This window comes from Nanorana parkeri, unplaced genomic scaffold, assembly GCF_000935625.1.
Source record: "Nanorana parkeri isolate BGI_ZX_2015 unplaced genomic scaffold, ASM93562v1 scaffold3517, whole genome shotgun sequence".
In the NCBI taxonomy this organism is placed as follows: Eukaryota; Metazoa; Chordata; class Amphibia; order Anura; family Dicroglossidae; genus Nanorana; species Nanorana parkeri.
Genome location: NW_017309785.1, coordinates 34,367 through 45,587, shown reverse-complemented (window position 1 = coordinate 45,587; position 11,221 = coordinate 34,367). Strand labels below are relative to the sequence as shown.

The following is an 11,221-nucleotide window of genomic DNA, read 5'->3' as shown; positions in this document are numbered from 1 at the left end:
GCGGGACGTGTAGATGAAGGTAGCCTTCCTGTGTGATCTCTTCCCACACCCTCCTGTACCAGGCACAGCTCTGTGATCTCTTCCCGCACCCTCCTGTACCCGGCACATCTCTGAGATCTCTTCCCACACCCTCCTGTACCAGGCACAGCTCTGTGATCTCTTCCCGCACCCTCCTGTACCCAGCACAGCTCTGCGAACTCTTTCCGCACCCTCCTGTACCAGACTCAGCTCTGAGAACTCTTTCCACACCCTCCTGTACCCGGCACAGCTCTGTGATCTCTTCCCGCACCCTCTAGTACTCGACACAGTTCTGTGATCTCTTCCCGCACCCTCCTGTACCCAGCACAGCTCTGTGAACTCAGGGGTCAGAAGTATGTAATTTACACAGCCACCAGAGACCCCGCACAGCTTCCTGAGACCGCGCACAGCTACTTGAAAGCCCGGACAGCTACCTGAGACCCTGCACAGCCTCATGAGACCCCACACAGCCACCTGAGACCCTGCACAGCCACCGGAATAAAAAATTGAGTTCCCCTTTAATTTATTCAGTGTCCTTACTGGAATACACCTTTCCCGCACCATCTTCATCCTCATACACAGAGTTCAGTTATATGAAGGAAGGAGATGTGGGGGAGGGGGGGGGAGGGGGCGGCGACTTGTAGAAATGTCCATAGCGGAAATATTCTCAGATCTGGGGGCTGATTGGGTGTGACAGAAATCTTCAGTCATGTGACTGCAGTAAGCTGAGATCTGATTGGTTGGCTCTGCATGAAGAACTTTCCTATCAGTGGGAGATGAAATCTAAATCTGACGTCTTCTCTTCATGGCCGACATTGACGTCTTAGTGACAGAATGTTGAATTTTTTATGTTTCAAACTTTCTCTTGATAAAGAATAATCTGACGTCTTCTCTTCTTTTACAGGTCTAATCGGCGGCGGCGGTATATCAAGTAAGAAAATTCAATATTATTATTATTATACGAGATTTATATGGCGCCAACAGTGTGCGCAGCGCTGTACAATATAAGGAAGACAAGATGGTGAGGAGGGCCCCGCCCCTGAGGGCTTACAATCTAAGAGGAGGGGCCAGTGATACATGAGGAGGGAGCTGTGTGGGGGGATGAATGGTTGAGGTGGGATCGGCTTCCCTGAAGAGATGAGTCTTTAGGGATCTCCTGAAGGTAGTCAGAGTGGGAGATGGATGGACAAGTTGGAGTAAAGAGTTCCAGAGGATGGGAGAGGCTCTAGAGAAGTCCTGGAGGCGAGCATGGGAGGAGATGACGAGGGAGTTGGAAAGCAGGAGGTCTTGGGATGAGCGGAGGGGACGGTTAGGGTGATACTTTGACACGAGGTTGGAGATATAGCCGGGGGCAGAGTTGTGAATGGCTTTCTAAGTGGTTGGTAATAGCCAGGGGAGGTATTGGCAGAGAGGGGTGGGGGATGGAAACCAGGGGAGGTATTGGCAGAGAGGGGTGGAGCATGGAAGCCAGTAGAGGGATCAGCAAAGAGGGGCGGGGCATGGAATCCAGTAGAGGGATTGGTAGAGAGGGGTGGAGCATGGAAACCAGGGGAGGGATTGGCAGAGAGGGGTAAAGCATGGAAACCAGGGGAGGGATCGGCAGAGAGGGGTGGAGCATGGAATCCAGGGGAGGGATCTGCAGAGAGGGGTGGAGCATGGAAACCAGGGGAGGGATCTGCAGAGAGGGGTGGAGCATGGAATGGAATAGTTTTGCGGTGTCATTGGTGAGGAAGGGGCGTATTTTGGAGATGTTACGAAGGAGAAGGCGGCAGGATATGGATAGTGATTGGATGTGGGATGAAGGAGAGGTCAGAGTGCAGGATTACACCTAGCACCTTAGTATGGGAGGGAGGGATAGATGTGACATCAACACATATACTGCATGTACCGAAACACAGGCCTCGGGGGCGGCAGCAGGGCTCGGAGGGGTAGCAGCGGTGTGGAGTCCCCCGACGCCTGGAACATACAGTCCCGGGCGCCGGGTGGTAATTTGCCTTCTACATTTAGTCCTGCTTTGGGAAGGCGGGGCTAAATGTAGAGTGGGGGAATCCGCTTGTTCGTTTACAAGTGATCATCCTCCCCCCCGCACCTACCTCTCTCCTCTGGTTCCGTCCTCCCCCCGGCCGCCCAGCCTCTCCTCACTGACAGCCGATGCAGGGAGCAGAGCGTCAGAGTTAAAACCCCGCCGCTCCGTGTACACAGTGAGAGGGGAGAGCTGTGCTAGAACCCCTTAAAGAAAACATGTAGAAAACGCTATACGTCCCCCCTGCTTAGGTTATATAGGGTGCAGGAACCCGCCAGCCAATCAGAGATAGTCTCCAACTGAATGTACTGGAATGTAAGCTAACCCAACATGTGACAACCATACCAACCCCCTGACCTCCTCTCCTCCCTTCCCCTGACCTCATTGGCTCCACTGCTTTCCCCTGACCTCATTGGTTCCTCTACCTTCCCTAGACTCCTTTAGCATCTCTACCTACCTCAGTCCTCATTGGTTCCTCTACCTCCTCACCTGCCCTTGACCTATCCTAAGGCTGGAAAGTTCCCCCCACTCATGCCATGCTGTTTTTAAAGGAACAGTACACTCCTGTAAATGCCATCAGGGGAGAACACAGGAACTGACATGGCCGTTTACATATTTGTAAGGCACATGTTCCAGAGCTGTCATTTTAGTCCCTACTACTAGCATGCAACCAGTGAAGTCTGAAAACTCTTAGAGGCTTACAGCAGCCGAGTGAATAACCGAGTGGAAGTGAACTGAACCGAACGGCATTCTGCTATTCACTTCGGCTCGGTACGGCGGGCTGCGGTCATGCTCACCATCTTCGGCTGAGCCGACGCTCCAGCGGTTCACTGCTATTCACATATATTCTCATAGGGGGCCGGATGGCAGCGAGTAATTAGCCAAATGGTGCCGGGTGGCAATCGGCTCAGCTGTTCTGCTCACTACCTCCGTGGGGTCCCCCCTCCCAAACCATACCGGGCCCTCTAGGTCTGTTAGGAATTTTAAGGAGCAACTCCACCCCCAAAAATGGGGGGAAATGTGAGGTCCCCCTAAAATTAACAACCAGACCCTTGATCTGAGCATAGACCTGGCAGGGCAGAAAATGGGGAAGGACAAGCGAGAACCCCCCCCCTCCAACATACCGGGCCACATGCCCTCAGCACTGGGAGGGTCGCCCCTGGAAAATCACCTTGTCCGTGTGCCAATGGGGACAAGCGCGTCTTCCCAGCTCTGTGATCTCTTCCCACACCCTCCAGTACCAGACACAGCTCTGTGATCTCTTCCCACATCCTCTAGTACCAGACACAGCTCTGTGATCTCTTCCCGCATCCTCCAGTACCAGACACAGCTCTGTGATATCTTCCCACACCCTCCAGTACCAGACACAGCTCTGTGATCTCTTCCCGCATCCTCTAGTACCCGGCACAGCTCTGTGATCTCTTCCCACACCCTCCAGTACCAAACACAGCTCTGTGATCTCTTCCCACACCCTCCTGTACCCGGCACAGCTCTGTGATCTCTTCCCGCACCCTCCTGTACCAGGCACAGCTCTGTGATCTCTTCCCGCACCCTCCTGTACCAAGCACAGCTCTGTGATCTCTTCCCGCACCCTCCTGTACCAGGCACAGCTCTGTGATCTCTTCCCGCCCCCTCCAGTACCAGACACAGCTCTGTGATCTCTTCCCGCACCCTCCAGTACCAGACACAGCTCTGTGATCTCTTCCCGCACCCTCCAGTACCAGACACAGCTCTGTGATCTCTTCCCGCCCCCTCCAGTACCAGACACAGCTCTGTGATCTCTTCCCGCACCCTCCAGTACCAGACACAGCTCTGTGATCTCTTCCCACACCCTCCAGTACCAGACACAGCTCTGTGATCTCTTCCCACACCCTCCAGTACCAGACACAGCTCTGTGATCTCTTCCCGCACCCTCCAGTACCAGACACAGCTCTGTGATCTCTTCCCACACCCTCCAGTACCAGACACAGCTCTGTGATCTCTTCCCACACCCTCCAGTACCAGACACAGCTCTGTGATCTCTTCCCACACCCTCCAGTACCAGACACAGCTCTGTGATCTCTTCCCACACCCTCCAGTACCAGACACAGCTCTGTGATCTCTTCCCACACCCTCCAGTACCAGACACAGCTCTGTGATCTCTTCCCGCATCCTCCAGTACCAGACACAGCTCTGTGATATCTTCCCACACCCTCCAGTACCAGACACAGCTCTGTGATCTCTTCCCACACCCTCCAGTACCAGGCACAGCTCTGTGATCTCTTCCCACACCCTCCAGTACCAGACACAGCTCTGTGATCTCTTCCCGCATCCTCCAGTACCAGACACAGCTCTGTGATCTCTTCCCACACCCTCCAGTACCAGACACAGCTCTGTGATCTCTTCCCACACCCTCCAGTACCAGACACAGCTCTGTGATCTCTTCCCGCACCCTCCAGTACCAGACACAGCTCTGTGATCTCTTCCCGCACCCTCCAGTACCAGACACAGCTCTGTGATCTCTTCCCGCACCCTCCAGTACCAGACACAGCTCTGTGATCTCTTCCCGCACCCTCCAGTACCAGACACAGCTCTGTGATCTCTTCCCGCACCCTCCAGTACCAGACACAGCTCTGTGATCTCTTCCCGCACCCTCCAGTACCAGACACAGCTCTGTGATCTCTTCCCGCACCCTCCAGTACCAGACACAGCTCTGTGATCTCTTCCCGCACCCTCCAGTACCAGACACAGCTCTGTGATCTCTTCCCGCACCCTCCAGTACCAGACACAGCTCTGTGATCTCTTCCCGCACCCTCCAGTACCAGACACAGCTCTGTGATCTCTTCCCGCACCCTCCAGTACCAGACACAGCTCTGTGATCTCTTCCCGCACCCTCCAGTACCAGACACAGCTCTGTGATCTCTTCCCGCACCCTCCAGTACCAGACACAGCTCTGTGATCTCTTCCCGCACCCTCCAGTACCAGACACAGCTCTGTGATCTCTTCCCGCACCCTCCAGTACCAGACACAGCTCTGTGATCTCTTCCCGCACCCTCCAGTACCAGACACAGCTCTGTGATCTCTTCCCACACCCTCCAGTACCAGACACAGCTCTGTGATCTCTTCCCGCATCCTCTAGTACCAGACACAGCTCTGTGATCTCTTCCCACACCCTCCAGTACCAGACACAGCTCTGTGATCTCTTCCCGCATCCTCTAGTACCCGGCACAGCTCTGTGATCTCTTCCCGCACCCTTCTGTACCCGGCACAGCTCTGTGATCTCTTCCCGCACCATTCTGTACCCGGCACAGCTCTGTGATCTCTTCCCGCACCCTCCAGTACCAGACACAGCTCTGTGATCTCTTCCCGAACCCTCCAGTACCCGGCACAGCTCTGTGATCTCTTCCCACACCCTCCAGTACCAGACACAGCTCTGTGATCTCTTCCCGCACCCTCCAGTACCAGACACAGCTCTGTGATATCTTCCCACACCCTCCAGTACCCGGCACAGCTCTGTGATCTCTTCCCACACCCTCCAGTACCCGGCAAAGCTCTGAGATCTCTTCCCGCACCCTCCAGTACCCGGCACAGCTCTGTGATCTCTTCCCACACCCTCCAGTACCCGGCACAGCTCTGAGATCTCTTCCCGCACCCTCTTGTACCCGGCACAGCTCTGTGATCTCTTCCCGCACCCTCCATCAGGAATGAAGATGTAACCAATCAAAACTCATACCTTTGGTCAGGTGACTGCAGTAAGCTGAGATCTGATTGGTTGGCTTTGTATGAAGAACTTTCCTGTCAATGGGAGATAAAAATCTAACTCTGACGTCTTCTCTTCTTTTACAGAGCCGATCATCACAGGTAAGTGGCAGAATTATGAATTTTATATGTTTCAGTCATACCCTCCTAATGCCCCCTGTCGTGTCCCCCACACTCCTCCTTTACATACTCCACCGGCCTTCCTCCATCCAGGTACACTACATCCACTGGCCTCCATCCATCCAGGTACACTACATCCACTGGCCTTCCTCTATCCAGGTACACTACATCCACCGGCCTTCCTCCATCCAGGTACACTACATCCACCGGCCTCCCTCCATCCAGGTACACTACATCCACTGGCCTTCCTCCATCCAGGTACACTACATCCACTGGCCTTCCTCCATCCAGGTACACTACATCCACCGGCCTTCCTCCATCCAGGTACACTACATCCACCGGCCTTCCTCCATCCAGGTACACTACATCCACCGGCCTTCCTCCATCCAGGTACACTACTCACCTCCTCGTAGAATGTCAGTAGGTTGGTCTGGCAGGAACGGTCCTTCATAGATCCGATTATCACTTATTATATCATTGACACAAGCCACTAAATATTCCTTTATCTGTCCCTCTAACAGTCTCCATACTATTGATGTGATTGATTTGTGTCTTTGTAGATGGGGGACTTTGGATGAACATAACCGGTCACAATGAGGTCCACGTGGTGTATAATAGTTTGTTGGCAGATCTGGAGCTGCTGAGGTCGTGGTGGGTGACGAAGTTTGTTCCCTCCGTCTATACCGTGGTTCTCCTCGTGGCTCTTCCTCTCAATGTTATGGCGATCATTATCTTCCTGGTGATGGTGAAGGTGAAGAAGCCGGCCGTGGTGTACCTGCTGAACCTCGCCACTGCTGATGTCCTCTTTGTCAGTATCCTTCCTTTCCACATCGTGTACCGGTTCTCGGGGAATAACTGGCTGATGGGGGAGGGGATGTGCCGGTTTGTCATCGCCGCGTTTCAAACCAACATGAATGGATCCATCCTGCTGATGACAAGTATCAGTGTGGACCGCTTCCTGGCACTGGTGTACCCGGTCCGGTCTCTTCCATGGCGCACAGTGAGACGATCCTGGCTGGCGTGTTGCTGCATCTGGACGATATCGGTGGCCTCCACCGTGCCGATTATTATAATGCAGCAAACCCAACCCATTCCGGCAGCAAGGATCACCACCTGTTATGATATTCAGTATGCCGAAGCTCTTCACAGGTTCCACGTTTATTACTATTTCCCCTTTTATCTCTCACTTTTATATTTCTTACCTTTAATTGTGACAACTTTCTGTTACATTGGAATCATCCGCCGCCTCAGCGCAGCCTCCATTAAGGGCGCACAGAAGAGAACCCGAGCCGTCCTCGTGTCTGCAGTGGTGCTGTGCGTCTTTGTCCTGTGTTTCGGCCCCTCCAACGTCATCCTTCTGCTCCATTTTCTTCAGGTCTCTAAAGAAGCCACCAACTCCCTGTACATAGTGTACATCCTCGGGGTCGGTGTCAGCAGTGTCAGCTCCTGTATGGATCCTCTCATCTATTACTATTCATCTTCTCAGTGGCAGAGACACGTCTACAGCCTGCTGGGATGTGGGAGAGAAGATCCACCACAAGCAAGGCAGCACCGCGTCCTCCTCCACAAGGCCCAGACAGAGGGAAGTCTCAGCTCCAAGAAAACTGAAACCTCGAGGTTCATATAATTGTTCAGAATGTCAGAGCGAGAAACCATCGTTATGTCCTTCACTGATGATAAATGAGGAGCTTCCACTGTACACCGATCAGCCAGAACATGCTGAGCACCCCCTAATATTGAGGAGGTCCCCCTTCTCCTGACCCATCCAGGCATGGACGTCACTAGACCTCTGAAGGTATGCTGTGGTGTCTGGATGACCCCCCCAATATTGTGGAGGTCCCCCTTCTCCTGACCCATCCAGGCATGGACTTCACTAGACCTCTGAAGGTATTTTGTGGATTGAAGATGACCCCCCAAAAACATTTTTTAGTGGATCCCCTTTTACTGACCGGTCCAGACACGTACTCCACTAGACCTCTAAAGGTATGCTGTGGTATCTGGATGACCCCCCTAATATTGAGGTCCCCCTTCTCCTAAACCCATCCAGATATGGACTCCACTAGACCTCTGAAGGTATGCTGTGGTTTCAAGGTGACCCCCCTACCCAAAAAAAAAATATTGAGTAGGTCCCCTTTTTCCTGACCCGTCCGGACATGGGCTCCACTAGACCTCTGAAGGGATGCTGTGGTATCTGGATGACCCCCCTAATATTGGGGAGGTCCCCTTTCTCCTAATCCATCCAGGCATGGACTCCACTAGATCTCTGAAGGTATTTTGTGGTTTCAAGGTGAACCCCCCAAAAAAACTATTGAGTAGGTTCCCCCTTTCCTGACCCCTCCAGACATGGACTCCTCTACACCTCTGAAGGTATGCTGTGGTTTCAAGATTACCTCCCCCCCAAAATATTGAGTAGACCCCCATTCTCCCGACCCATCCAGTCATGGACTCCATAGAGCTCTGAAGGTATGCTGTGGTACACTATATTGCCATAACTATTCTGCATGCCGAGGTGCTTCATCCTATACACCGGGGGCCACGGAGGGGATTGGAACACCTGAATCCAATGATTGGGAGGGGGAGGGGCCCAATACTTTGGGCAATATAGTGTATATTACCACACACACACACTTCCAATCATCATTGTAATATAACCCCCCCCACGCCACCTCTCAGTGCTCACCATGTTCTGGATGATCGGTGTATGGTAATGTTAGGTCCTTTATATGGCAGGTTTACCTGCTATAAATTACTTTGCAGAAAGAGGTTATTAGAACAGTCCTTGGGGAGGAGATATCGGAAGGTCCTTGGGAGGTGATATCGGAAGGTCCTTGGGAGGAGATATCGGAAGGTCCTTGGGAGGAGATATCGGAAGGTCCTTGGGAGGTGATGTAGGAATGGCCTTGGGAGGTGAAGTAGGAATGGCCTTGGGAGGTGATGTTGGAATGCCCTTGGGAGGTGATGTCGGAATGTACTTAGAAGGTGATGTTGGAATGTCCTTGGAAGGTGATATCGGAAGGTCCTTGGGAGGTGATGTAGGAATGGCCTTGGGAGGTGATGTCGGAATGTCCTTGGGAGGTGATGTTGGAATGCCCTTGGGAGGAGATGTCGGAATGCCCTTGGGAGGTGATGTCGGATTGTCTTTGGAAGGTGATGTCGATGTCCTTGGGAGGAGATATTGTAATGTCCTTGGGAGGTGATGTCGGAATGTCCTTGGGAGGTGATGTAGGAATGGCCTTGGGAGGTGATGTTGATGTCCTTGGGAGGAGATGTTGGAATGTCCTTGGGAGGTGATGTTGGAATGTCCTTGGGAGGTGATGTTGGAATGTCCTTGGGAGGTGATGTCGGAATGTCCTTGGGAGGAGATGTTGGAATGTCCTTGGAAGGTGATGTCGGAATGTCCTTGGGAGGAGATGTCGGAATGTCCTTGGAAGGTGATATGGGAAGGTCCTTGGGAGGTGATTTCGGAATGTCCTTGGGAGGTGATGTCGGAATGTCCTTGGGAGGTAATGTCGGAATGTCCTTGGGATGAGATGTCGGAATGTCCTTGGGATGTGATGTCGGGATGTCCTTGGGAGGACTTGGGAGGAGATGTCGGAATGTCCTTGGGATGTGATGTCGGGATGTCCTTGGGAGGACTTGGGAGGACATATCGGAATGTCCTTGGGAGGAGATGTCGGAATGCCCTTGGAAGGTGCTGTGCAGTCTGTAGAGGGAATGTCTCCTCATATTATACAGCGAGACATTTCAGAGTCCGGGTCACGGTCAGGCTGGTGAGGAGTTCCAATATAACAGAAATTTGTGTCTCTTGTACCTGTTACATGTGTTGTACAATGATATCTCCTGAGGGGTCCTATGTGGGAACTGTCCGAGACTGGAGCTTCACTTACTAGGTCCACCCTCCATGTGCACATGCTATTCCATCTACTTTTACCTAGTAACGCATGTGCAGCTCAGTGTACAGTCTCGGCATGATTCTGTGCCGGGACAAAGTAAGTCCTGCAGGAGTTGGGGGATCACAATTTTGCAGTTTACTTCCATTTTGTTGTCATATAAAACACTGGAGTGGCAGCGGCAATTGTTCATAAACTTAGAGATAAGACCGGGCCCACGTCTCCCCCATATGAAAGTCCATAGAGCAGAGAAGCAATGACACACAACCAATAATAACGCACAACCAATGATAACGCACAACCAATAATAACGCACAGCCAGTGATAACGCACAGCCATTGATGACGCACAGCCAGTGATGACGCACAGCCAGTGATGACGCACAGCCATTGATGACACACAGCCATTGATGACACACAGCCATTGATGACGCACAGCCATTGATGACGCACAGCCATTGATGACGCACAGCCATTGATGACACACAACCAATAATAACACACAACCAATAATAACGCACAGCCATTGATGACAAACAGCCATTGATGACACACAACCAATAATAACGCACAGCCATTGATGACAAACAGCCATTGATGACACACAACCAATAATAACGCACAGCCATTGATGACACACAGCCATTGATGACGCACAGCCATTGATAACGCACAACCATTGATGACACACAACTATTGATGACGCACAGCCATTGATGACGCACAGCCATTTAATAGGTTGGACTTGATGGACTAATGTCTTTATTCAACCTCAAATACTATGTAACTATATGTAACTATGTAACTATGACACACAGCCATTGATGACACACAGCCAGTGATGACGCACAGCCATTGACAACGTACAACCATTGATAATGCACAACCGTTGATGACACACAGCCATTGATGACGCACAGCCAGTGATGACACACACATATATTGATAACATACAAGCCATGGAGCCGGTAATGTCTTCCTGATACCAGAAGCTCAGGTATGGGGCTAGGCATCAGAGCATGTGGGTGAGTACTCGTCCAAATACTCGGCATCAGCACTGATACTAGTATTGGTATCGGTGCATCCCTAGTTGGGACTCCTTGCACTGACAGGAAGCCGAGGACTTCTTCCTAGCTGGAGATGCTTGTGTCCGCAGTGAGAGAAATAAGCGGCCGTACCAAACCATCCGGGATGAGGGGTGAGGCCCCCGTAGTAGAGTCGGTCTGGTCCCAGTCCAGGGCAGGAGCTGGTCGGGTCATCTTCATAGAATGTCCTTCTGAAGAACTCTGGTGGGGAATGAGTTCATGGGTTCTCCTATGAAGGATGGGACTGGTCCCCCGGAATATTGTGCACTGAGACAGTTCTTGGTGGGCTTCATGCGGTGAGAACGGTTACAATGTACATTTATATCTTCTCTTTTATTTGTATCAAAA

The 11,221-nt window shown here is 52.1% G+C and overlaps 1 protein-coding gene across 1 annotated transcript; it reads left to right on the top strand.

Annotated features, from left to right (window-relative positions):
• The first annotated feature begins 6,530 nt into the window (after positions 1-6,530).
• LOC108803234 (proteinase-activated receptor 1-like) lies at positions 6,531-7,526 on the top strand. Its single transcript, XM_018575074.1, has one exon. The coding sequence runs from the start codon at positions 6,618-6,620 to the stop codon at positions 7,524-7,526; it is 909 nt and encodes a 302-aa protein (XP_018430576.1). The 5' UTR covers positions 6,531-6,617.
• Positions 7,527-11,221: the final 3,695 nt, after the last annotated feature.

What these genes read in the sequence shown, in the direction of transcription:
- LOC108803234 (XM_018575074.1), top strand. Translation starts at nt 6,618, where the DNA reads ATGGCGATCATTATCTTCCTGGTGATGGTGAAGGTGAAGAAGCCGGCC.